This window comes from Heptranchias perlo, chromosome 7, assembly GCF_035084215.1.
Source record: "Heptranchias perlo isolate sHepPer1 chromosome 7, sHepPer1.hap1, whole genome shotgun sequence".
Lineage (NCBI taxonomy): Eukaryota > Metazoa > Chordata > Chondrichthyes > Hexanchiformes > Hexanchidae > Heptranchias > Heptranchias perlo.
This window is the reverse complement of record NC_090331.1, coordinates 48,474,898-48,502,360: the sequence shown is the minus strand read 5'-3', so window position 1 is coordinate 48,502,360 and position 27,463 is coordinate 48,474,898. Positions and strand designations below refer to the sequence as shown.

The 27,463-nt window shown below is 40.8% G+C and overlaps 1 protein-coding gene across 1 annotated transcript in view; it reads right to left on the bottom strand.

The window, feature by feature from the left end:
* kalrna (kalirin RhoGEF kinase a) overlaps positions 1-27,463 on the bottom strand; it is a 667,943-nt gene that overhangs the window by 253,057 nt on the left and 387,423 nt on the right. Inside the window, exons 15-21 of the mRNA XM_067987468.1 lie at positions 25,123-25,289; positions 19,795-19,914; positions 12,303-12,494; positions 11,447-11,596; positions 4,856-4,970; positions 4,203-4,318; positions 3,513-3,635 (exon numbers count right to left, since the gene is read on the bottom strand). Coding sequence (XP_067843569.1) covers positions 3,513-3,635; positions 4,203-4,318; positions 4,856-4,970; positions 11,447-11,596; positions 12,303-12,494; positions 19,795-19,914; positions 25,123-25,289 — 983 coding nt within the window. The remainder of the gene's footprint in view (positions 1-3,512; positions 3,636-4,202; positions 4,319-4,855; positions 4,971-11,446; positions 11,597-12,302; positions 12,495-19,794; positions 19,915-25,122; positions 25,290-27,463) is intronic.

The window sequence follows — 27,463 nt, the reverse complement described above, 5'->3', positions numbered from 1 at the left end:
TGTCCTTTTGAATACTGCCTTCACCTTTACCCTGCTTCTTCCAGGAAGTCAGAACATTTCCCAAACTTTTACTTTGGAAATATAAACTGCTAACCATTGCATTAGATTACTGGTACTGCTGACTGATTTATTTACTAAAGTCAACAGAAATACATCATATCACATAAAGACATCTCTTAGAAGTCTTAATGCCATTTTAAGTTTCTGCCTGAAAGAGTAAAAAGCAATATTTGACTTATGATCAATGTAGACAAGGCCATCTTTAGTCAGTTTGATGTATTGAACTATTTAGACACATCAATAACCAACAGTAGATAGAAACATGCAGGACAGGTTCCTGTACAGGTTAAGAGTATAAGGGAACGAACTAACATGTTTCAGAGCATTTAGGGTACAGGATGCTACATATTCATGTGCTATCTGTTAACATCTGTCACTACTATTCGATCTCCCATTGCATTATAAATGGAGACCCAAGACTAAGTGCAATCACAGGAACATAGCAACAGAGCAGGTCATTCAGCCCCTCGAACCTGTTGCTCCATTCAATTAGATCATGGATGATCTGTACCTCAACTCTATTCAATATCTGTTGAAACCTTTACCTAATAAAAATCTATCAACCTCAGTCTTGAAAATTTCCCAGCAACCACAGCCTTTTGGGGGAGAATCTTCAAGCCAAGGAAAGTAGAAAATAACTGGACCAGGGTTAAGGTAGGACTGTGAAAGTAGGCAAGAATAAGGCAGAGGGGAAGGGTACAGCTGCAAAGGATAGGAATGGGAAGGCAGAGTGGGATAGGGCAATGCTGAGGGGAAAATTTATTAAATACAAGGCTGTAAAATGGTCGATCATTGAGGATGGAGAGAAACAGCTTTTCCCTCTGGTTAAAACGGAGCTGCCAGCAGCAGCAGTGAGTGACAGGGTCACAGTACTGCAAGACCAGTGAGGTGAGTGAACAAGCGAGTGACAGGGCTGAAGTGCTGCAAGGTTGGCAGGTAGGTGAGCAGGTGAGTGATTGAGTGAGGCAGCCAACAGTGGCAGGCAGAACAGACCAGTGACTGGGCGGTCATTCAAGAAAAGGAAAAGAGCCACAGCATTGATTATACTGCTACTAAACAGAAGAGGCTAGCAAGCGGAGGAAGTCTCAGGAGTCAAACCCACGCTGCTTAGCAATAACAGAAGTGGGGGAAACAGTAAACACAGATTTCTGTAAGCTCTAAGGTGAGTACAATTGCCCTCATCAACCCTCTCTGTTACCTCCTCAAAAAACTCAACCAAATTAGTTGAACAAGATTTGTCTTTAACAAATCCATGCTGGCTTTTCTTCATAATCCACTTTTCTCCAAGTGACTATTAATTTTGTTCCGGATTATTATCTCTAAAAGCTTCCCCACCACCGAAGTTAAACTGACTGGCCTATAGTTGCCGGGTTTATCCTTACACCTTTTTTGAACAAGGGTGTTACACTTGCAATTCTCCAGTCCTCTGGCATCACCCCTGTATTTAAGGAGGATTAGAAGATTATGGCCAGCATGCTGCAATTTCCACCCTTACTTCACTCAGCAACCTAGGATGCATCCCATCCGGACCAGGTGACTTATCTACTTTAAGTACAGCCAGCCTTTCTAGTACCTCCTCTTCATCAATTTTTAGCCCATCCAGTATCTCAACACTTTTACATTAGTATTGCAGTTACAATTGGCATAAAGGGCTTGAATTCAGTTGTAATGTTAGGTGGCATAATGTTACACTCACAGTGCCACCTACAGGTGCAATATCAGTAGACTGTTGCGACTACTTTTTAATATATAATAGACATATATGTGCTCGTTCCATAGACATACAGTAAATCTCCTGCGGCACTGGTCATAGGAATTTGGAGGATATGTTTAATAAAAAGGGAGGGTTATCTGGTGTAATGAAGAAATTATTAAGGTGGTACATTTTAGGTGTTATTAGGAATAAAGGGAACATGAGTTCATGTAATGCACAATGTGTTATCAGGGCCATTGATTTATGGTGACTAAAAATACTGCAATCCATCAATATGCCAGTAAGGAGAGCAAGTCACATAAAGGCACCCTGCTTTGATTGGAACATAGGATCAATAGTGGGCCATTCAGCCCCTCAAGCCTGTTCCACCATTCTATTAGATCATGGCTGATCTGTACCTCAACTCCATTTACCTGACTATGCTCCATATCCCTTGATACTCTTACCCAATACTCAGAGCCCATGAATGTCAGGTCTGCATATGATTCAGGTCATTACAGCCCCTAAACATGAAGAATGCAAGAGCAATGGATAAATATGCTTTGACACAAAATAAGAGCAGCAATGAATGAATGAAAAGACTGATCTGTCTCTCCCACCGTGCCCATCCCCAAAAGAAGACGGGGGCTCCTTTAATAATTTTGAATTATTAAGAAAATTAGGAGTCAGATACGTGAAATTCTGATAGCCTGAAAACACATCCTAACTTGGGTTTGTTCGATTTGTTTGAATTATCGGAAAACTGAAAAATCCAACTTTCATCAATTCAAAGCTAGAAATGAATACTCATCCTTAAATGTAATGGCAGGATAGGCATTACCACATAGCGCATCAAAATACACTGCACAGAAAACTTTGCAAGACTCCACAATACCACAACACACAAAAATATGGCGATTAGCAGCTATAACAGAAAAACGCTCAAATTAACAACAGCACAAATATTTTGAGCATACAGACCGCAACTGGCAAACAGCAGATATTGGTATCTATTTATGCCATAATCTGTCATTTTAATCTTTATCACAAAAGTAATAGAAAGAATAATCCAAAAAGTCAAACAATTCATGACATAAATAATAGAATACACAGAATGGAAGAAGGAAACAAAACAATCAGATTATTTGTGTGGAGTTTCTGCATATGCCATTTGTTTGTGCTCCCAATCATATTATTTACGTTTCTAGCTTTGTGCCATAAGACTATTTGTGTGGTAAGGCCTCTTGAAACCATATAAAATGTAATTTTAATAAGGTAGACCCTTATTTTCTGATGTAAAGCACACTCTAAAAATGTCCTTGTGGTAGGACTTGCATTTCTGTGTCTCCTAATCTTCAGACAGCATTATAGAGAGGGTATTCTGGTACATTGATTCAACATGCACCATCCTAATGTACTATGGATAATTGTAAAAAGTTCTGTTTTTCTGTATCAATTTGCAAATCACTATACCCTCTGATATCTTACATGGCAAACTTTAGGAGTCTGATAAAAAATAAATACATTTCACAGACAAAGTTACATTTCAAACAACTAAAGATATTCTTTCTCTTCTAAACAGAAACGTTCAGGAAACCTGGAAAAACATTTATCAGCACAGTACATCTGATGTGAGAATCTGGACATCTGCTTTAAGGTCTTGCTTAAATATTCTGCAAATGCCACTCTGGAATGTTGGTTGGTAAAGATGTTGATAAGTTATTATTTACTATAAGAGAAACAATTTCTTTATTCTTACCTTGGCAGAAATCCTGAATTCACCGTATTCCTTCATTAGATCCTGAGTTTCTTCAGTAGTTTCCCCAGCAGAGGTATGGGTGGAGAGGTAATACTCGCCTGTTTCTTGGATCCAGTCCAAAGCCTATTGAGTGCAGAGGGAATAACACTAATCTAAATGTTCTACTGAAAACGGCAAAGTTCTCTCCCCAAACTCAATGGCATCAAATTCTTTTAGTCTTTCTCCCATCAGTCATTACATCATAAAATAAAGCTGGAGCTACACAAGGAACAAATGGAAAAAAAAATCACACAAAGCACACCTCTCTGTGTAAAGCACTGTATTAACTTTGCAACTTATTGCAGCAAATTCTCCCCTTCCCTTATAACTAGTGACCAAATCTTTACAGAAAGAATTGAAAATAAACAAAATGTGAAAGTTACAAATTGTACTGCGTTGTTTCTTGGTGTGCGCTGGGAGCACATATCTTAAAATTTTGCATTCCCATCCCATGACTTTACCCACCTATATCCCGTAGTTACTATTATTAATAGTAGATCCCATGGAAGTTGGCATGTTCAAAGCAGCTTTTGTTTTTTGAGACAGGAAACATTGCTAGTACGAACTTCAAAGAAGGTTTCAATCTGACGACAATCACCGAAAGACAATGGTGAATTATGTAATCTAACTGGTGGGGTAGAAAACACATACCTGTTTGGCACTTCTTTCAAATACCACATATTGCTGGCACTGATCTAGTCTCCTCTTTTTCATTGTCCAGAAATGAAGGACCCTGTTCTCCCTCTGGAGTAGCTCACTCAGAATAGCTGCACAACAAAACAAAAACACAGTCACTCTCTTGGATTCTTTTCCAGTGTTGGTCTTCCACTAAATACTTTCTTACACTCAGAATTATGAAAGAAGATCCAATCTCAATGTAGTGAAACATAAACTGTCATCAACGGGATGTCCAATGGCAGAAGTCCAATGTTAAAGTGGGTTAGAAGTCAACTTTTTCATGAAGGTATAAAGTGCTACAGTGTGGATCACAGAAAATCTGTCTAATCATAACTTCTTGGATAACAACATTCAAGCAGGCAATTTTCAACACCAGGAATTTCATTTAGTTACGATTATATGCATTAATACACACACCGTGTGAAGAAGGTGAAATCAAGACAACAAAACAGAATATAACTGTTGGACATCAATCAAAATGTACAAAATCATTATCATTATTCCTTTTGCTGACAAGCTGCAGGAATACCAGCTCCATTCAGAATGAAAGCAAATATCACCAATTTTCTGAAATGATACTGGCGGATTACAAATGAACCACTCATCCTTTCTAGACCAAGACCCACCTTTTACTTGCTGCTCGGGGCCTCTTGTGTGAGCAGCCACACCAGGCATACTCACATTGTTCCTGTGAATGTACTTTAGAAATACTTCAGCATTCCTGCGCGCAAGAGTACAGGCCTGTGAACACACAATAAGGTGATTATTTGTGACAGCTCATCAGTATTTATGTTTCTCTCCAACTGATCAGCCACTGCTGTACCTACTCATTCAGTGTTTGTCATACCTTAGACAGCGGAAGCGATTTACGAGGCAGGGAAATAGCACCCAAGGGCCGTCTGATGAGATGTTCAGTAGGGCCTTTAAATGGGCATCCAGCACTCAGATCCGAAACAGACGAGAGGCTACTTGTAAATGCAAATCGGGTCCTAAGCCGGTTATAGGAACCTGTTTGCAATTTTCAAGTACAAATGACTGTAGCAGTGCCACATGTGCTCAGCCCATTTGTACCAGGGGGTGAGTGGCCTTACCAGCAGTCCTTAAAGGGACCGTTGAAGGCCGCTCCAAAAACAGCCTGGAACATTTTTGAGAAAATGCCCTTCCTAGTCCCACAAAAATATTGCGGCCTGCTGCTGGTCACTGAGTAGGCCTCCTCCCATGTACCTCCACCCCCTCTTTTACTGCAAACTTCCGGCTTGGCTCGCCCATGGAGCCCCAGGATTTTCCATTCCCCAGTTCGGTGAGCTGCTCCCTTACGCTCAATGAGCACAGGGCAGCTCGCTGACTGTGTTCTAATGAGGTCCGAACCTGCAAATGTTTCAGGCCTCCCCCTTAATCCACCCAGTGGGTTCCACGGATGCACCGCCAACTTTGCATTTGTTTTGGGCAAAAGTTCAAGATCATCACCAATGTGTTTATTTTTCCGAAGCAACTAATTTGTGCTGATTGTGAAACAGTCACTGCTGAAAACGCTTAACTGAAACTCAAAGCTGCAACAATCGTAAGTGCAACTGAAAAAAATAAATTTAAAAATTGAAACTTTTTATGAATTTATATTATATTTTGCGCTTAATAGAGTGAGAAATGTCACTGCTGGACAATAGAAAAAAAACTTGCCACTTTTTTGTACCAGGTAGAGCACTTGTCAAATGCAGAGTAAAAGTCCCGATATTGTTCCAGATCCAATCTCAGCAGAGTATCCCTTACTGTGGTGATGTGCAACCCATGGTCTGCAGGCCAAATCCGGCCCAATTCACAATTTCAAATGGCCTGCTGAGCAACTCCTCATACAGGGATGTGAGCCTGAGCATGTTAGTATCTCTGCCTGCCCAACAGACTGCACCTGACAAAGAATGTTCAACATAAGAATCTGGCTCAACATCTTATTTCAATCTCCGGTCAGGCATCCTCAAAGTACTCTTGATATTTTTAAATCTTCCTTAAGTGCTTAGTGGACAGCTCTTATTCCAGTTACAACCCGCCATCCTTCCAGAAAGTTTCAATCCTTAATCCATTTGCAATGAGCTTGCTGCTGCCGATTCCTATCTCACCGGGCGTACTTTGCAGCTCACTTGCTACCGCCAATCTTGGCATCACCACTTCCATTCCCTCACCTTGCTGCTGTAGTTGTGCATGTTGATCACTGGGGAGAACCAATGTGGTATTACTCAGTGCACATCACACTGAACTTATAAGGCTACTAACTTTCATAATTTGAGATGGTGCATAATCAACGTTCTTAGTCTTTTTAGTTTAGAGTCTATCGAGGTTCCAGCAAGTTTTGCTGTTAAATATTGTTAATTCGTTTAGACACTGGTATGTTAACGATTTGAAAAAAAAATCAAATTATATCTTTAAAATTCAAAAAGAAAGTGCAGGAACTAGTAACTTAGGAGGTTTATAGTTTTAATTGAATTTCAGACACCTCCCACCCACTGGTTATCGTCCCTGGCCATTCATCTCCCTCCCTCCCAGCTTTCTCTCCAGGCTATGGCTATCACTTGTTCTCTCAGCTTTGATGCTGGCCTACCATTCCTCAGACAGCCACTATCACTCCCAACTAATATTGACTCCAGGCCCCTAACTTCTCCCAGGCCTTCCCCGTGGGTTCCAACTGTGCTCTCTCAATCCCGGCCTTCCTGCTTAGTTCCCCCAAGGCCTGCTGAAAAGGAGGTGCTCAAAGAGGTGATAGGCCTCAATTCCCTTTGAAATCAAATCGTCCCTTAATAATAACCAATTTATAAACAAATAGCCAATTCATGTATGCAAAGGGTAGCAGCATTATAATGCAATCATGTTTACAATAGCAATATTTTTCAATAGTTTCATAAAAAGGCAGAGTAGAACATCTCCTCAAAGCTCTTCAAATCACTTTTAAAGTACAAATGTTGATGGACTCCATTCTAATCAGAATTTGATTCTAATTCCTTGAACTGGCCTCATTTTTAAATTCGAGTTTCTGCCCTTCATTATTCAGGTTTCCGCTCACACATACCCCAGACCCCTACAATGGGAGTGATCTTCTCGTCTATTATTTGACTAAGAATGAGAACTATACAGAAAGAGAGAGAAAAAAAAGCACACGGAGTGAGCCAAAGAAAGGAGTAGATTTTACAAATTTGCAGACCCATTGTGCGAAGCTCCACATCAGTAGTGCAAATTCATAAAAGCTATTCTATATTTAATAGTGTGTGGGAAGCATACATAGAATTACATAGAACGTACAGCATAGAACCAGGCCATTCGGCCAACAGCTCCATGCCAATGTTTATGCTCCACAAGAGCCTCCACCCTCCTTACTTCATCTAACCCTATCAGCGTATCCTTCTATTCCTTTCTCCCTCATGTGTTTATCTAGCTTCCTATTAAATGCCCTTCATCATATAGCTACTCTTGTGGTAGTGAGTTCCACATTCTAATCACTCTCTGGGTAAAGAAGTTTCTCCTGAATTCCCTACCTGATTTATTAGTGACTATCTTATATTTATGACCCCTATTTCTGGTCTCCCCCGCACATGGAAACATCTTCTCTACATCTACCCTCGCAAACCCTTTCATAATCTTAAAGACCTCTATCGGGTCACCCCTCAGTCTTCTCTTTCTAGAGAAAAGAGCCCCAGCCTGTTCCATCTTTCCTGATAGGTATAACCTCTCAGTTCTGGTATCATCCTAGTAAATCTTTTTTGCATCTTTCCTCTAATGCCTCTATATCTTTTTATAATATAGAGACCAGACTGTTCAAAGTACTCCAAGTGTGGTCTAACCAAGGTTCGATACAAGTTTAACATAACTTCCTTGCTTTTCAATTCTATCCCTCTAGAAATGAACCCCAGTGCTAGGTTTGCTTTTTTTTAATGGCCTTATTAACCAGTGTTGCTACATTTATTGATTTGTGTATCTGTAGCCCCAGATCCCTCTGCTCCTCTACCCCATTTAGACTCTTATTATCCAAGCAGTAAGGGGCCCCCTTATTCTTCCTACCAAATATAATACCTCACACTTATCTATATTGAAATTCATTTGCCAATTACACGCCCATTCTTCAACTTTATTAATGTCTTCCTGTATTTTGTCACAGTCCCCCTCAGTATCAACTATACCCCCCAATTTGGTGTCGTCCGCAAATTTTGAAATTGTACTTCCGAATCCCGAGTCCAAATCGTTTATGTAAGTGGTCCCAGCACCATTCATTGTGGAACACCACTTTCCACCTTTTGCCAGTCTGAGTAACTGCCTTTAACCCCTATTCTCTATTTTCTGTTTTGTAGCCAGCTTGCTATTCATTCTGCTACCTGTCCCCTGACTCCACATGCTCTGACCTTAGTCATGAGTCTACTGTGCGGTACCTTCTTGAAAGCCTTTGAAAAACCAACATATGTTACATCTACTGCATTACCCTTGTCTACAGTTTCTTTCCAATTTATTACTTCTGTCCTTCTCAATCTTTATCTTAAACCTTATTTTGTTGTGGTTGCTATTGCCTAGATGTTCCCCTATGCTTACTTCTCCTACCTGTTCTGAATCATTTCCCATTATTAGATCCAGCAGTGCTTCCTCTCTTGTTGGGCTTTTTACATACTGGGTAAGGAAGCAGTCCTGCACACATTGTAAAAACTCCATTCTCTGTACCCCTTTACTTACCTCTTCTTACCAGTTTATTTGCGGATAGTTAAATCGCCCATGATTATTATTCTATATCTTTTATTCATTTCACTTATTTACTTACATATTTCTTCCTCCACCTCCTTTCCACTATTAGGTAGTCTATACTATACCCCATTACAGTGATCGATCCCTTCTTATCTTTTATTTCAATCCATATGGATTCTGTTTCTATCCTTCTATTAGTTATGTCTCTTTTTTCTACTGCTGTTATGTTATCTCTAATTAGTACAGCTATTTCAGCCCCCCCTCCCCCCGTCCCCACTTCTTATTTCCCTATTCTTTTTGATTATGTTGTAACCTGCAATATTTAGTTGCCAGTCCTGTTCTTTATGTAGCCATGTTTTAGTTATTCCTTCCACATCTGGTTCCTCGTGAGGGATTATAGCCTCCAGTTCCCCCGTTTTATTTTGGACGCTTTACATTGCTGTACAGGCGGTTTAATTCATCTTTAATGGTTGTTCTTCTTACTTTATTTTTAACAGTCCTTTTATACGTCTGTCTTACAACTGCGTTTGTACCTTGACCGTTTATGTTATCTTTATTCCTTCCTCTGGTCTGACCTTTACACTCATCTCCTGTTTCTTTTATCTTTAGGCTTTTGTTATTGCTACCAGATCCCTCCCCACACCTTGCAAGTTTAAAATCTTATGCACCACCCTTTTTAAAACAGAGTGATGAGAAAGTGTGAGAGACATACAGAGAGATTGCAAGATATACAGAAGAGAAGAGATGCAGGATGTGTAGAAGGAGGAGAGACAGACTTAGGAAAAGAATAACAGATAGCAGAAAAATGGAGACCGTAACAAGAGTAAGTATGTGAGAGCCAGAGAGAGCAATATAGAAAAAAAGAGTGGAAGGCAACAGAAAGAGGGAAAATGAATTAAAAAGCAGCAAAGGAATTGCAAGAGAGGCACAAATGTTCACTGTATTTTTGTCCATGAGTAACCACAAGAGATTTACTAGTACAAACAAAATGGAAAAGAAATGAAGATACTAATTAAACAATTAGTAGCTGTTTATTTGACATCTATTCAATTGGAAACATTTAAAGACAACAACAGCTGAGTGTAATTAATTGTATTGTTGCATTGCAGATTCATCATCATTAAGGGAGTAATTTTATGAGTATGCACTGGCAGCAGGGAACCTCGTCTGCCACCAGTGCATATTCATCCCAAACCAATGGACTTAAAATTGGCTTTTGAACAATCACATTATGCAGCCATGAAGGGGATAAAGATCCAAACTGAACAGAATCTTTTTATCAATGAGCAGTATCATTAAAATAAATTAAATATCATTAAAGATTACAAAAGAGTTTGATAGGGTAGACGTAGAGAAAATGTTTCCATTTGTTGGGAGTTCAAAACTAGAGGTCATCAATATAAGATAGTCACTAATAAATCCAATAGGGAATTCAGGAGAAACTTTACCCAGAGAGTGGTTAGAATGTGGAACTCACGACCACAAGGAGAAGTTGAGGCAAATAGCAGATGCATATAAGGGGAAGCTAAATAAACACAAGGGAGAAAGGAATAGAAGATTATGCTGATAGAGTTAGATGAAGAGGGGAGGGAGGAGGCTCGTGTGGAACATAAACACCGACACAGACCAGTTGGGCCGAATAACCTGTTTCTGTGCTGTACATTCTATGTAATATGTAATTCTATGTCAATTAAAGCATCTTTCAAAAACAAATTTGGCAGTAATTGACACTCTCATTCAGAGAGGCTACAGATTGGTTAGTGTGGGAAATGCGAAAAAAAATGTCAAACTGTTGTAGTAGGGGTTACTGTTCTGAGGTTGGGGCAAAGTAGAGGGAGCTTTACTTGAATTGAGCCCTCCCGAATAAAATGCAGTGGTAGTGCTCCTTTAATAGAGATAATGTAACAATCACTGAATACTTCACGCACTGTTTAGTCCACTTCTGATGAGGACTTTACTTTGTTTGGTCAGAATTTACTGCTCTGTTTTTGTGTTATTTTTACTGTGGTCAATTGAGTGCACACAATAGGCCCTGAAATTCCTGCAGCCAGAGAGGGTGGAAAGCCTGAATTCTGTTAAGGGAGGAGAGGCTAGAATTTGAGGCTGAACCCAGTTACGCTGACATTCTGCTGAGGGCTGACATAAGATCCAGTGAGGCCACAGGAAAGGCCTCACAAGCTCCCAGGAGAAACGTAATCAATTCTGTAGAGGTTCACGTTTTAAATGCCTGAATATTGCACCTTTAGGAGTAAAAATCAAATTAAGAGGCAGCATTTCTATAGCCATGAAGGGTCCTCCTGCTTGGTGCCAGCGAATTGGGGGTGGCACTTCTGATGCACTCTTGCAGGCATGATGCACCCCAATCAGTCATCTAGATTTGGGATAAGGGCACCAGCCTGGGGCTAGGGCGTACAGGGGTTCCAGTCTGCTGCACTTGTGCTCGCAGAGCAGGCACTCAGGTAATTCAGGGTCATAATCTGTTAAGCAGATACAGAAAGAAAAACTACCTTAAGAAAGGCTTCTTTCTGCTCCAGATGTTTGCTTATCAGTGGTGTGACGTGATCAGTCTCAGCATTTGGCCCTAATTTATCTTGGCCTCTACACCAATCCTCATCCCTCCTGTACTCCTGTTCCAGACTCTCGAGGACACTGCATACCTAATAACAGGGAACAAGCATTAAAGTTGACAGTTCAACACACACAGCTTCCAAGACTGAGCAATTATACAGCCAGCTCACCATGGATGAGCTTGTAATGGTGTCAGCCATGGCTCAATAGTAGCACTCTTGCTTCTAAGTCAGAAGATCAAGGGTTCTAAGTCCCATCCCTGGACCTGAGCACATAATGTAGGCTGACACTTCAGTGCAGTGCTGAGGGATTGCTGCACCATCAGATGCCCTCTCAGGTGGATGTAAACGATCTGATGGCACCATTCAAAGAAGAACAGAAGAGATCTCCTGGTGTCCTGGCTAACATTTATCTCATTCGGGACCTGGTGGGCAGAAGGGGCAAAAAGTGACAGGGAATTCAAGGGGACTTGATTCAAGGTTGAAAACTGGCATAAACATCTTCTGCCCCATTTTGCTGCCAAAAAAAGTTGTTTGTACCGATTATACTCTGAAATTACACCAAGAAAGTATGGAATTTCTAAACCAGTGTTTTTCCATTAAATTACGACTTAATTGAATTGGTGAACACAAAAGTATAAGGTACACCCAGATGAAAATGAACTGTAACGCAGCATTTGACAATAAATTGGTAAGAAAAACTATAAGATTTTTGCTGATCTATTTCAGGATTACAGTTTCAACACCTTAAATATCATCACATTATGACTAAATATTGCATGCTTGAACTTTCTACCTGTTCAGATGTCTTATAGAAAGCCACAGATGCATTGACCAGTTTGAGTCTGTCCTCCATCTTCAGCATTAGCTGTTGCCAGTGAAGGGCTACCTTCTCAGCACACTCTCTGATGGCATCTGAGTCGTAATGGCCAGCCTGCAGCATGGTCTCTGCCTTCTGCTGCACCTGAAGGGCACTTTGGTGGGTTTTCTGCAAAGAAGTGGCATGAAAGAGGGACTACGTGTAGGGAGGAAAGAGGTTTGTGTAGAAGTGCCAGATAGATGGTAAAAGGGATTAGGTGTGAGTAATGAGATGTGAGAAAGTTAAACATTTTTAAAGACTTACAATGAATTGTTAATTCCAATAACCAACATGAGTATGAATAACAGTAGAGAGAGACAACAACATTTTAAGTGACACAATAAAATTTGTATATTTTGGTATCAATACTTAGGGCTTGATTTTATCTCTGTGTGCAAAACTATCAATAAGTTCAAAGTTGAGAACTGCAGCAGCTCACATGTATATCCATGATAAATAGTTACTTTTCATCTGTGTACTATATCGGGAAAAATAATATTAATATAATATATGAATGGTCCGACTGTACATCACGTGGATGGTGACCAATTGAATTGTTACATAAAAGGAATGGATGAAGTGACGACTAGGAAAGGCAACATTTCTCTCATTTCCAGTATTTTCAAAACTCAAAATAGAATAATAAAAAAGATAATCTCTACCAATTTGTTTGACCTGAAAAGGGAATGCAGCTGACTTATTTGCTGTTTTTTTTTAAATTTCAGGCCTGTTTCACCTGTGCACGGACCTGCCAACTTGTCTGTGAAGACACAGTGTAGCAAAATTGTCCTGTGAGGTGCCCAGAGCAACTCTTTGTCATATTTTGTGCTTGCCTATCTCTTCTGTTGAGCTCATACACTCAGAAAAGGGTATAAAAATATCAGCTTGGAACTAAATGTAGTTTTGTTCTGCAAGGGATAGATTGTAGACATCATTATCAAACAGAATTTGCCCCCAGAACAACAGAGAAAAATCGAGCCCTCCATACAAATCAGTTTATTAAACATTCGTTAGTGCAACATAAATCAACTGATTGGCAACTTTATAATGAAGAGAGCAGATTTTGGGTATTGCTGGAGGCACTGCATTGAATCAGGAATTGCCCCCTTGGATTGGAAAATTGCCAATGTCGCTCCATTATTAAGGAAGGGTGGGAGAGAGAAACCAGGAAATTATGGACCTATTAGTCTAACGTCTGTTGTGGGGAAGTTACGGGAATCTTTCATTAGGGACAGAGTGACTGAGCACTTGGACAAATATGAACTGATCAGAGACAGCCAGCATGGATTTTTAAAGGGTAAGTCATGTCTAACTAACCTATTTGAATTTTTTGAAGAGGTCACTAACATGGTAGATAAGGGAGTGTTTATGGATGTTATTTATATGGACTTCCAGAAGGCATTCAATAAGGTTCCATACAAGTGACTGTTAGCAAAAATGAAAGCACATGGAATCAGAGGCAACCTATTGTCAATGATAGGGAATTGGTCAGGAGGTAGGAGGCAGAGAGTAAGAATAATGGGTATGTAGTCCATTTGGCAGGATGTGACTAGTGGTGTCCTCCAGGGATCTGTACTGGGGCCACAGCTTTTCACTATATTTATCAATGACTTAGATGAAGGAATAGAGAGCCATGTAGCAGTAAAGGAGGATGTAGTAGTGATATTGGATAGGATAAAAATAGATAAAGAGGAGGTACTTAAAGATTGGCAGTACTCAAAGTAGAAAGTCACCCGGTCCAGATGGGATGCATCCTAGGTTACTGAGGGAAGTAAGGGTGGAAATTCCGGAGGCTCTGGCCACAATCTTCAAATCCTCCTTAGATATGGGGACGGTGCCAGAGCACTAGAGGATTGCAAATGTTACAGCCTCATTCAAAAAAGGGGAGAGTGATAAGCCTGGCAACTATAGGCCAGTCAGCCTAACAATGGTGATGAGGAAACTTTTAGAGACAATAATCCGGGACAAAATTCATTGTCACCTGGAACAGTATGGGGTAATAAATGAAAGTAAGCACGGATTTGTTAAAAGAAAATCATGTTTGACTAACTTGATTGACTTCTTTGTTGAAGTAACGGAGAGGGTTGATGAGGGTAGTGCGGTTGATATTGTGTATATGGACTTTCAAAAGGTTTTTGATAAAGTACCATCTTATAAACTTGTTAGCAAAATTAAAGCCCTTGGGATTAAAGGGACACAGGCAGCACGGATACAAAATTGGCTAAGGATCAGAAAGCAAAGAGTATGGTGAACGCTTGTTTCTCAGACTGGAGGGAAATATACAATGGTGTTCCCCAAGGGTCAGTATTAGGAGCACTGCTGTTTTCGATAATACATTAATGATCTGGACTAGGGTATACAGGATATCATTTCGAAGTCTGAAGATGGCACAAAACTCGGAAATATAGTAAATAATGTGGAGGATAGTAACAGACTTCAGGAAGACATGGGCAGACACATGGCAGATGAAATTTAACGCAGAGAAATGTGAAGTGATGTATTTTGGTAGGAAGAATGAGGAGAGGCAATATAAACTAAATGGTACAATTTTGAAGGGGGTTCAGGAACAGAGAGACCTGGGGGCGCACATACGCAAATCTTTGAAGGTGGCAGGACAAGTTAAGAAGGCTGTTAAAAAAGCATATGGGATCCAGGGCTTTATTAATAGAGGCATAGAGTACAAAAGCAAGGAAGTTATGCTAAACCTTTATAAAACACTAGTTAGGCCTCAGCTGGAGTATTGTGTTCAATTCTGGGCACCACACTTTAGGAAGGATGTCAAGGCCTTGGAGAGGATTCAGAAGAGATTTACTAGAATGGTACCAGGGATGAGGGACTTCAGTTATGTGGAGAGACTGGAGAAGCTAGGGTTATTCTCTTTAGAACAGAGAAGGTTAAGGGGAGATTTGATGGAGGTGTTCAAAATCATGAATGGTTTTGACAGGTAAATAAGGAGAAACTGTTTCCAGTGGCAGAAGGGTTTGTGACCAGAGGACACAGATTTAAGGTGATCGGCAAAAGAGCCAGAGGCGACATGAAATATTTTTTAATGCTGTGAGTTGGAATGATCTGGAATGCACTGCCTGAAAGAATGGTGGAAACAGATTCAATAATAACTTTCAAAGGGGAATTGGATAAATACTTGAAAGGAAAAAAAAAGTACAGGGCTATAGAAAGAGCAGAGGAATGGTACTTATTGGATGGCTCTTTCAAAGAGGCGGCACAGGCATGCTATTTTATCCTATCCAATATCGCTACTACCTCCTCCTTTACTGCTAAAATGGCAGCATCCTCTTCTCTAGTGAAGTTGGATGCAAAGTATTCATTTAGTGTTTCAGCCATGCCCTTTGCCTCTGCCTCCACAAGAAGATCTCCTTTTTTTGTCCCTAATCAGTCCCACCCTTCCTTTGACTACTCTTTTACTATTTATGTGTTTAGAAAAGACTCTTGGGTTCCCTTTTATGTTAGTTGCTAATCTATTCTCATATTCTCTCTTTGCTCCTCTTATTCCCTTTTTTTAGATCTCCTCTGTACTTTCTGTATTCAGCCTGGTTCTCCACTGTATTCTGAACCTTACATTCATTATAAGCCACCTTTTCCTGTTTCATTTTAATCTCTACATCTTTAGTCATCCAGAGAGCTCTAGCTATGGATGTTCTTCCTTTCCTCCTCATCGGGATGTGTCTATTCTGTACCCGGACCAACTCCTCTTTGGAGGCCTCCCATTGTTCAATTTCTGTTTTCCCTACCAATTTTTGATTCCAATCCACCTGGGCAAGATCCTTTTTTAACTGAAATTTGCCTTCCTCCAGTTAAGCATTTTCACATTTGATTGTTTCTTGTCTTTTTCCATAACTATTCTAAACCTAATGATATTATGATCACAGTTCACCAAATGCTCCCCCACTGAAACATACTCGACCTGTCCCACCTCATGTCCCAGAACTAAATCCAGCATGGCTTCGTTGGGCCGGAAACACAGTGTTCCAGAAAGTTCTCTTGAACATATTTCAGGAATTCCTCCCCCTCTTTGCCCTTTACACTGTTACTGTCCCAGTCTCTATATTGGGATAATTGAAGTCCCCCATTATCACGACTCTATAGTTCTTGCATCTTTCTGCAATTTGCCTGCAAATTTGCTCCTCTATCTCCTTCCCACTATTTGGTGGCCTATAGTACACACCCAGTAGTGTAATAGCTCCTCTATTGTTCCTTAATTCTAATCAAATAGATTCTGTCTTTGACCCCTCAACTATATCATCCCTTTCCAGTGCTATAATAGTTTCTTTGATCAATACTGCCACCCCCCCTTTCTTTCCTATCTTTCCTGAATACCTTGTAGCCAGGAATATTAAGTACCCAATCTTCCCCTTCTTTGAGCCAGTCTCTGTTATTGCCACTATATCATAGTCCCATGTGGCGACTCGAGCCTGCAGCTCACCAACCTTATTTATCACGCTATGTGCATTTATGTACATACACTCCAATCTCATCTTAGACTGCCTCGTATTTGCTCCCTGTCTGATCCCTCCTATTTCTGAACTATTCTTCACTCTAGTGCTATTTGTTCCTCCCAGTCCTCTGTGCACCTTGTTTCTCCTCTCTAATGTTTCATCCTGGTGCCCATTCCCCAGCCAAGTTAGTTTAAACCCTCCCCCACAGCATTAGTTAACCTCCCCATGAGGACATTGGTCCCAGGTCTATTGAGGTGCAACCCACCCATCTTGAACAGATCCCTCCTGCCCCAGAACTGGTCCCAATGCCCCAGAAATCTGAAACCCTCCCTCCAGCACCATTGCTCCGGCCACGCATTAACCTGCCTTATCCTAGTATTCCTGTACACACTAGTGCTGGCACTGAGAGTAATCCAGAGATTACTACCTTTGAGGTCCTGCTTTTTAACTTCCTCCCTAGCTCCTGAAACCCTGACTGCAGGACCTCAATCCTTTTCCTTCCTATGTCATTAGGTCCCACATGGACCATGACATCTGGCTGTTCCCCTTCCCCCTCAAAATGTTCTGTCCCATCTCAGTGATGTCCTTTACCCTTGCACCAGGGAGGCAACACTCCGTGTGGGAGTCACGTCAGTGGTTGCAGAAACATTTGTTTATCCCCCTGTCTATCGAATCCCCTATAACAACTTCAAAGGGGTGAAAGTTATGCTACAGTTGTGTAAAGCTCTGGTTAGACTGTATCTGGAGTACTGTGTTCAGTTCTGGTCCTCAGGAAGGATATATTAGCCTTGGAATGGGTGCAGTGCAAATTCACCAGAATGATACCGGGGCTAAAAGGGTAAAATTATGAAGACAGGTTGCATAGTCGAGGTTTGTATTCCCTTGAGTATAGAAGATTAAGGGGCAATCTAACTGAGATGTTTAAGATGATTAAAGGATTTGATAGGGTAGACAGAGAGAACAAAGCTAGGCCGTTCAGGGGTGATGTCAGGAAGCACTTCTTCACACAAGGGGTAGTGGAAATCTGGAACTCTCTCCCCCAAAAAGCAGTTGAGGCTAGGTCAATTGAAAATTTCAAAATTGAGATTGATAGATTTTTGTTGGGTAAGGGTATTGAGGGATATGGAACCAAGGTGGGTAAATGGAGTTAAGATACAGATCAGCCCTGATCTAATCGAATGGCGGAACAGGTTCAAGGGGTTGAATGGCCTTCTCCTGTTCCCATGTTCCTTCCTATGTTCCTATGCAGGGCCAGTGAGGACAGGAAGATCGAGAACAATTGAGGCTTAAAAGGTAGCTGCACTATTAAAGAGATAGCTACAGAAAAAGCTCTATGAGAGATCTATTCTGAGCTACTAACAACTGTTTACCTACCACATAATTTGAAACCCCTCTCCCCTCTACTTTACATCTGCTCTGTGCCACCTGGAATAAAAAGAGGAGCCTCACAATCAAACCAGTGCCCTCCTCCTATTCCAACATTATCATTCTTCATACCTATGCTTGTTTCCCCTGTTCCTTCGCCTACTGCTTGGCACAACGTTGCCACCCTCTTACCAGCTCCCCGCAAGGCAGGCTGCAGAGGTGCCTGGACTGCTGTTTGTGGTGCTGCTGCCATCCCAGCTGTGGCAAAGGCAGCACAAACTCGTTCACAGAGGATGGAATCTTTAAATTAATATGAAAACCGAATGACATGCAAATCACAGCTTCTGGCACATGTACAAAAAATAATAACTTACCACAGGTCACCTGAGGCTGACACTGTAAAGATCCTGCCCCACTACCTTTAAAAAGATCTTTTGGGTGTCTCATCAGACTTTTACAGTACCTGACTTTCTAATGATGGTACCGCCTTTAAGGCCTTAATTATTCCTGATCTTCCTTTCTTCACTGGCACTGCTCCTAATAGGGCATCTCCAGCAGCGTCCCAGATCCACCCTCTTCATTGTAAAAAGGACCAGCAGGAAATCCCAGTGGACATCTATTGTGCTGCACACACAATGCCTACCATCAGCACCCATAAAGTAAAAGTGGCCCTGTCGTGCAATTCAACACTTTCTTTGGGATAATATCGCCCATATTATTCTATGGGAATGAAGAAAAAAGAAATCCAAGGATGGCCTATTTGTGCAGCATAATGTTATGCCAGAATATTGAGACAAGAGGGGGGCAATTCCTCACATGTGAATTTTCAATCTGCACAGGGTATAAAATCTCAGCAGGGTGATATCATTTTTGCAAGACCAAAGTTTCTGAACTGTTGACCTTAAAAATGGCTTTTGCTGGAAACAATTTTTAAGGATCCATGTAAGCTTAGCAAATAGGGAGATTGATACTTAATCTAATAGATTCGGTATATATTGACTGTAATTCCATCAGCTGCATTGGAGAAATAGGTTAGCGCCTTCTAGCTGGTTTTTATCACACTCTGTTTGATGTATTAGAAAGTTTCTTTATAGGTTGGGATATAATTTTATATGAGTTAAATAAACTCAACTTACTTCAAATCTTCTTTGATACTTTGGCAGGTCATTTGCTCAGTGCACCTCCTGCTGCTCCGCTATTACTTGGCCGGAGGTGCGGCACAAAACCCTATTTAGACACATAAATCGGGTTTCCACTACACTTCCAGCCAAGTTACAGCAGTGGAGCAGGAGCAGCTCTGAGGAAATGACCTGCCATTAAGTCACTTCAAATGCTGATTTATTGGTTTTAAGAGTTTTTTGGATCATTCGTATGTCTGCGACGACTCAACTGGGTTTCACTCTCAATCTATCTGAACATTCTAAGGAAATCTGAGACTTTATTGTGTTACAATATAAAGCAAGCAGAGAAATGCATGAAATATCAGAAACACAACTGGTGCTGTTTGCTGCTTTCTCTAGAACACTGGAAACAAATCCATTGATAGTATAGAACACAAAACCTTCACAACTCAGCTTCAATTCAAAGCCCAATTCAAAAGTAGATATTACCTCTATGGCCAGCTGAAATTGCTCATGTTCTCGCTGAAGCTGTTCTGCTTCTGATAAAGAGCTCGCATTAACAAGGCTAGCATTGAGCATGGATTCCCCATTTCGTATCCAGCCTAGTACCTGCAGGAGAAAGAAAGCAAGCAGAAGCTCAATATGGTGTCATCATAAAGCATTCTCCCCACAGCATGTTCCACCGCATCCACTGATTTCCCTTTCAATTGGTTAAAGATAAACAGCTCCCGGGAGCACAAAGATGTGAAATCCAGGGTCTTTTACAATCCAAGCTGCACAGTGCATGCACCATGATCAATAATAATCCCTAAGGGGATCAGAGACAGATGCTTCAACCATTCTTTTGTTGAGAAGAAAAAGAAAAGGGCAAAGTTGTAGGATTGTTGGGATTACTATTTGTCCATAAATAATGTACAGATTCCCTGCTCTGTTACTTTATAAATACAGAGTGATTCATCTCATTCAATGTTATCACAAGATCTGTGTCTAAAGCAAAACAACATTGATAGTTCATCATTTGTCCAAATTATCAGAGGATTAACAACATAAACCACACATTTGTGGAGATGGCCCTAAATTTGATTTTACAAATGTCAGGAGAAAACAGAAACATTCCTTCTGCATAATTAACAAAAAGAATAATCAGCATTGACTTTTTTGTGGTTTCTATGTTATAATGTGCACTGACATAATTATCAGCTAGAAATTTGGGTGGACTCAAACAAAATGCTGATGTTTCCACAAGCCCATCATTATTTAAGCCAAAATCTATCAGCATTCGACCCTTAAAGATATAAATGACAGAAGGCAGTAATTCTGAGAAATTTGATTCCACAAGGGAGGCCATAGATGAGGGAGTCTTCTTAGAACATTTAGCAACAGTTAAGTAACCTCAGACCTTTCAGAATTACTTTCCATTCAACCGTACTCCACTGTCTCCACCAGAAGGTCACAAAGCATTAAGAATCTTCCATATTTCATTTACTTAACACATACCAACCAATTACTTCTCTCAATTTCAAAAAAAAAATGCCATTGATTATTTCAGCACAGATTGATGCCACCTCCTCCCCGCAACTTGTATAAATCAAACTATATTGAGTAAGTCACTATTAACTTACTCACAGTCAGTGTCATTCACAACTTCAAGCTAATAGCCTAACTGAAACATTTACTTGGGTTGTTAATATTAATGAAAAATTAAATGCAATTAAACTGATGAGCAAAATCAGTTATGGAATTTTCTTCCATGATTAACCTTACTCTTATTTTTGTTCATGCTCTGAAACAGGTGTAAGGAAGTGGGAAAAAAAGGTTTAAAGCTGGTTAATGAAGATTTCTAAACAAGACACTAAAAAAAGACTTGTAGTTTTACTTACGGGGGTAGGCAAAAGAAGTTTATGTTTCAGAATGGGAGTAAGCTCTCATTTTAAAAAAAGACCAGGCCCAATCAGCTCGTAGTTATCCCTGCAAAATTAATCTGTGGCATATTTAAGGGAGAAAAGGCAAACTAATATTTCATGTGTAATCCTTCATCAAAACATTATATTTTGCTTTACATATTTCTTGCACTTTTACACAAAACTTTGCCTCCTCCACAAAACAACTGCATGGACTTGTATGAGTCAGTAATGCTATTGAAACAAACATACAAGTCATGTAGGGTCCATATTATCATTCCTTGATTTGGCCTCTGAGTCAGAAGCTTGAGAGTTCAAGCATGTAATCTAGGCTGACATTTCAGTGCAGTACCAAGGGAGTGCTGCATTGTCATAACGAGCTACATTGAAACCACAGCACAGGAACAGGCCATTCAGCCGAAATGGTCTATGTCGGCATTTATGCTCCACATGAGCCTCCTCCCTCCCTACTTCATCTAACCCTATCAGCATACCCTTCTAATCCTTTCTCCTTCGTGTGCTTATCTAGCTTCTCCTTAAATTTATCGATGCTATTCGCCTCCTTTGGTAGCGCGTTCCATTCTTACCACTCTTTGGGTAAAGAAGTTTCTCCTGAATTCCCGATTGGATTTGCTAGTGATTATCTTATATTGATGACCTCTAGTTTTGGATTCCCCCAAAAGTGGAAACATTTTCTCTACGTCTACCTGTCAAACCCTTTCATTATCTTAAAGACCTCTATCAGGTCACCCCTCAGCCTTCTCTTTTCTAGCGAAAAGAGCCCCAGCCCGTTTAGTCTTTCCTGGTAAGTATATTCTCTCAGTTCTGGGATCATCCTTGTGAATCTTTTTTGCACCTTCTCCAATGCCTCTATATCCTTTTTATAATATGGAGACCAGAACTGTGCACAATACTCCAAAGTGTGGTCTAACCAAGGTTCTATACAAGTTTAACATAACTTCTCTGCTTTTCAATTATATCTCTCTAGAAATGAACCCCAGTGCTTGGTTTGCCTTTTTTATGCCTTTATTAAACTGCTTCACTACTTTTAGTGATTTGTGTATCTGTACCCCGAGATCCTTTTGTTTCTCTACCCCAGTTACACTCTTATTCTCCAAGCAATATGCGGCCTCCTTATTCGTCCTACCAAAATGCACCACATGTGCTGTCTTTATGATTCATTGTTATACCGAGACCATCTGTCTGTTCGGATAGATGTAAAAGTTCCCATTGCACTATTCAAAGAAAGCATTCTCCTGATCTCTTAGCCAACATTCTTCCCTCAACCAACACCACTAAAACACTTTAACTGGTCATTCACCTCATTTGCTGTTTGTGGGATGTTTCTGTGCGTGAATTGGCTGCTGCATTTGCCGACATAACAACACTGATTGCACTTCAAAAAGTACCTCATCCTCAAGGTGTGATATTGTGCCATATATACACAAGTTCTTTTTTTTTCTTCCTTTAAGCCTTTGGTACCAATTTGTGCAGTGATAATAAAGATGGTACAAAAGTCACCTTAAACTTCTTCAGCACAATAATGATCCTCAGTGTGCACACTGTTCAGTGTACTACACCTGGTGCCATGCAACCAGAATCATTCATTTCGATGACCAGCGGCTCATTTCTAGAAAATAGCATACTTTTAAACCTCAGTTCACAGACACTGAGAAGAAAAGAGGACAGAGACCCATTATGCCTCCACTGTGCTATCCTAGGACTTCCTGGGTAGCAGAACTGGATCTGTGCCTATAATGAATACAGGACGAACGTTAATATTATAATGAAGTGAGATAGGGTGTTCCCGGAATACTCCTTCCAACCCTTCCAGAATGATAGGGAGTTTCCCGGAATCGGGGGTTCTTCCCCCGAGTGCTGCATCCAGTAGCCCGGGAGATCAATGAATTAAATTTCCCGCCGCAGTGCGCCCACCCCCACTCTGTGACTCCACCGGCCGTTGGAGAAGCCTCGGGCTCGGTGACATCACCCGGAGACAGCCACGATCGCATGGAGCGCAGTTGGGAGGGGGCAGGAGAGTCGCAAATCAAAGAGTTGGGATCGGAGAGTCTCGGCATTCGAGGAGAAAGGGGATCTGAAATGCGGTGGGGGGTGGGGGGTCTCTGCAATAAGAACACAAAAAATAGGAGCAGGAGTAGGCCATAAGGCCCCTTGAGCCTGTTCCGCCATTCAATAAGCTCACGGCTGACCTTCTACCTCAACTCCACTTTCCCGCCCTATCCTCATATCCCTCGATTCCCTAGCGTCCCATCGATCTCAGTCTTGAATATACTCAATGACTGAACATCCACAGCCCTCCGGGGTAGAGAATTCTGAAGATTCACAACCCTCTGAGTGAAGAAATTTCTCCTTATCTCGGTCCTAAATGGCTGACCCCTTATCTTGAGACTATAACCCCTGGTTCTGGACTCTCCAGCCAGGGGAAACAGCCTCTCAGCATCTACCCTGTCAAGCCCTCGGTTTCCCCTCTTCACCTGCTCATGGGTGGCCTCCTGGTTCTTGGAATTTCTCACACAACAGCTGCTGGCACGAAACCACGAGCAAAGATTCTCAAACTACAGGGGACCCAACCGTTAAAAGATAAATGCAATAACATTTGTAGAAGTCATGTGATCAAATGTCATGTGATCAGATGTTACATGACCAGGCATCACATGGTCAGATGTCACGTGGTCAAGCCTCCAGGAATGCCTCCAACCAGAGTTGGGAGTGAGCCCGTGCCAGAATAGTGAGTAAGCCTTGTTCACAGTCACTGCCAGGAGATTTGGGCACTCTGTTCCTTTGATAGTAGCTGTACCTGTCTGGCAACCGGCGGAGGTGGGGGAAAGAGAGGGATTTTAGCCCATTTGTATCATTTGCTTATGACTTCACTGTGATGGAAATGATGCCTTGCTCTTCTTGCTTAAGCAGAACAATGGTGTGCCAAACACTATCTTGAAAATAGTGCTGTTTTGAATGAAAAATAGCTCTGTGAATCAGTGAGTGACAACAAATATAGCAGCTATCAATTCCGGTTTTTACAACTCAAGAACCAGACTTATCAACAACAAAATGTTCCAATGCTCCTTTAAATTAGGATTCACCTGCATGATGGTAAAGCCTGCTCCAGCAAATTTATTATCAGCTGTGAGATTTACAAGACAGCCATCTACTGCATTATGGATATTTTATTTTCATCATTTCTGTTGGTGGCTGAAAAATGGAAGGTGTACTAAGAGAGACATTAATTGTTATTATACAGCTTGCAACCGAAAGGAAGCGACCAATTTGGAGGTAGTGCAGTGGCACAGACACAGTACCATGGAACACAAGGGCATGGGTATGTGCCTTCCCAATCAGAACTGGGATGTCGATGTTGGAGTCACCATATAGAAGCTAGATACCTGCTTACTAGGGGAATGTATAAATCGATATAAAAACAGAAAATGCTGGAAATATACAGCTGGTCAGTCATCACTTGTAAAAGGAAAAGAAACATTATGACATATTGAGTGTGCGACCATTCATCAGTACTGAAGGGATACACACCCTAAGTGCAATAACCCGACTTTTCTCTTCACAAATGCTGGCTGACATGCTGCGTATTTCCAGCTTTTTCTGTTTTTCTTTTAGATTTCCAGCATTTGTAGTTTCTCTTTTTTTTTGAATAAATTGATGGCTGTTTCGTCCCAGACCAGTGTCTCAGCCTCCTAGCTGTTGTTTCAACGGGACACAGGCAGAGGCTAAGGACCTGGATGCATACCTGCCATCTTGGTTGAGTGTGTGGTTAGGTTGAGGGAGGGCTTCAATTAAGAAAAGGACTATGTGGTGTCCCAGCAGGCCTTCAAGCTTAAAACAAAAAAGAGAAGGCACACTAATAGTGCATTTCAATTTAAGAAATCATTCTTCCCCTTACCTGTTTAACCTCTGCTTGTAGGTGACGGAGCTGTAAACATTGCTCCAGGCGTTTCTGGGTCTGATCAGCATTCAGCTCGAGCTCTTGCTGTTTCTCATGAAGGAATTCCAGCAGCTCCTGCACTTGTGTCCCCAAATCCATATCTTTATCACATGTTAGTTCAATTCCTGATTAAAATAAACACATTTCATTGGTTATTTACAAACCTGCACCCTTTTAACGCTACTCAGCATCTGAATTCTACTCACTGCGGTAAAATGAAAAAGAAGCAATGATGAGAACAACAGAACTCCCCTCCTCCAAGGCCTATCAGTTTGAATGAGCATTTACTATCCTCATACCCTCTACAGTCAGCGGGAATTAATCCCTTCAGAACAGAGAAACACACAAAATAAACTTTGCACTTTCTTAAATAAAACAGATAATTTCAGTTAGAAAGAAACAACGTGACTGTTAACAAAATAAACTAACTAATGATATCCAAATGTACTAAGCAGCTGAGTTCCGACCCAGTTAGCCTTTCACTGACAATTACTATTTAATATAAACATGCATCTTTATGACCACAATTAGTCGCAAATGACAAGATGTCTCAGAAATACCATTTTCTGAAAACACTCCTGTGGAACTGAGTGAGAGCTGTCACTTGGGGTTCTGTAGTTGTAACATGGATAATATAGTTAACTGTTATATTCTAGCAAATGAGAACTCTGTTATGCGAAAATCCCAAAACCAAATTTCAAATACATTTTTCTTCTCATGCTTACATCCAGTTACATCAAAACTACAGCACAGAAACAGGCCATTCGGCCCAGCTGGTCTATGCCGGCATTTATGCTCCACAGGAGCCTCCTTCCTCCCTACTTCATTTAACCATATCCACATACCCTTCTATTCTTTTTTCCCTCAGACATCCATGTTGTTTACCTCAACTACATGTGGTAGCACGTTCCACATTCTTACCACTCTTTAGGTAAGATGTTTCTCCTGAATTCCCTATTGGATTTATTAGCGACTATTTTACATTAATGACCTCAGGTTTTGGACTCCCCCACAAGTGGAAATATTTTCTTTACATCTACCCTATCAAACCCTTTCATTATCTTAAACACCTCTATCAGGTCACCCCTCAGCCTTCCCTTTTCTAGACCCCCAGCCTGTTCAGTCTTTCCTGATAAGTAATCCTCTCAGTTCTGGTATCATTTTTGTGAATCTTTTTTGCACACTCTCCAATGCCTCTATATCCTTTTTATAATATGGAGACCAGAACTGTTCACAGTACTCCAAATGTCGTCTAACCAAGGTTCTATATCCAAGAGTGGTCAAACCAAGGTTATGAAGTTTAATATAACTTCTCTGCTTTTCAATTCTAACCCTCTAGAAATGAACCCCAGTGCTTGATTTGTCTTTTTTATGGCCTTATTAACCTGCGTCGCTACTTTTAGTGACTTGTGTATCTGTACCCATCGATCTCTTTGCTCCTCTACCCCATGTAGACTCTTATTATCCAAGCAGTATATGGCCTCCTTATTCTTCCTACCAAAATGCACCACCTCACACTTATCTATATTGAAATTCATTTGCCGATTACACGCCCATTCTGCGAGTTTATTAATATCCTCTTGCATTTTCACGCACTCTTCCTTTGTATTAAACACACCCCCCAATTTGGTGTCGTCTGCAAATTTTGAAATTGTGCTTCCGATTCCGGAATCCAAATCATTAATGTAAATTGTGAACAACAGTTTTTTTTTGTCCTGTGCCTAATATTCACCCAATCCATTGTACATCTTCAGGTATATTTTCTGATTGGATTCACCTAATAAACAGACATAGTTTGCACATTTCCGCCATTGCAAAAACAAAATGGGGACAGAAAGCTTCCCCCGAAGCATCACTGTAATATTTAAATGAAGGTTGGGTATTGTCAAATTGATGGGCACCTAATTTCTTAATATCCAATCTGTAATGTGCTGAGTGATCCCCACGCCCATATACAATGGGCATCCAGGGTTGCTAGATGATGAGCTTTATATGCAAGTAAGTTTAATGAGTGTAGTAAGATGATTCTGTGGTTGATTATCAGACCATTTCTAAACCGTTTATCTTCATGTTATTTTTACTTTTTTTCTGCTATGACTTAGATTTTCAGGGGCAATTGATTTGATGCTGCTCTTTTTAGTCGACAGTTCCAACAATGCCACAGTGGGGTTCCCCAAGGGAATCCCTCTTTACGTGAGCTTTTCCAGCAGTGCTCTTAGCCCTCCTGCTGGTATGTTCACCTCGTCTGCAGATATCTCACTTTCGCAAAGGATTAGTGCAAGTGGATACTCCAATTCAG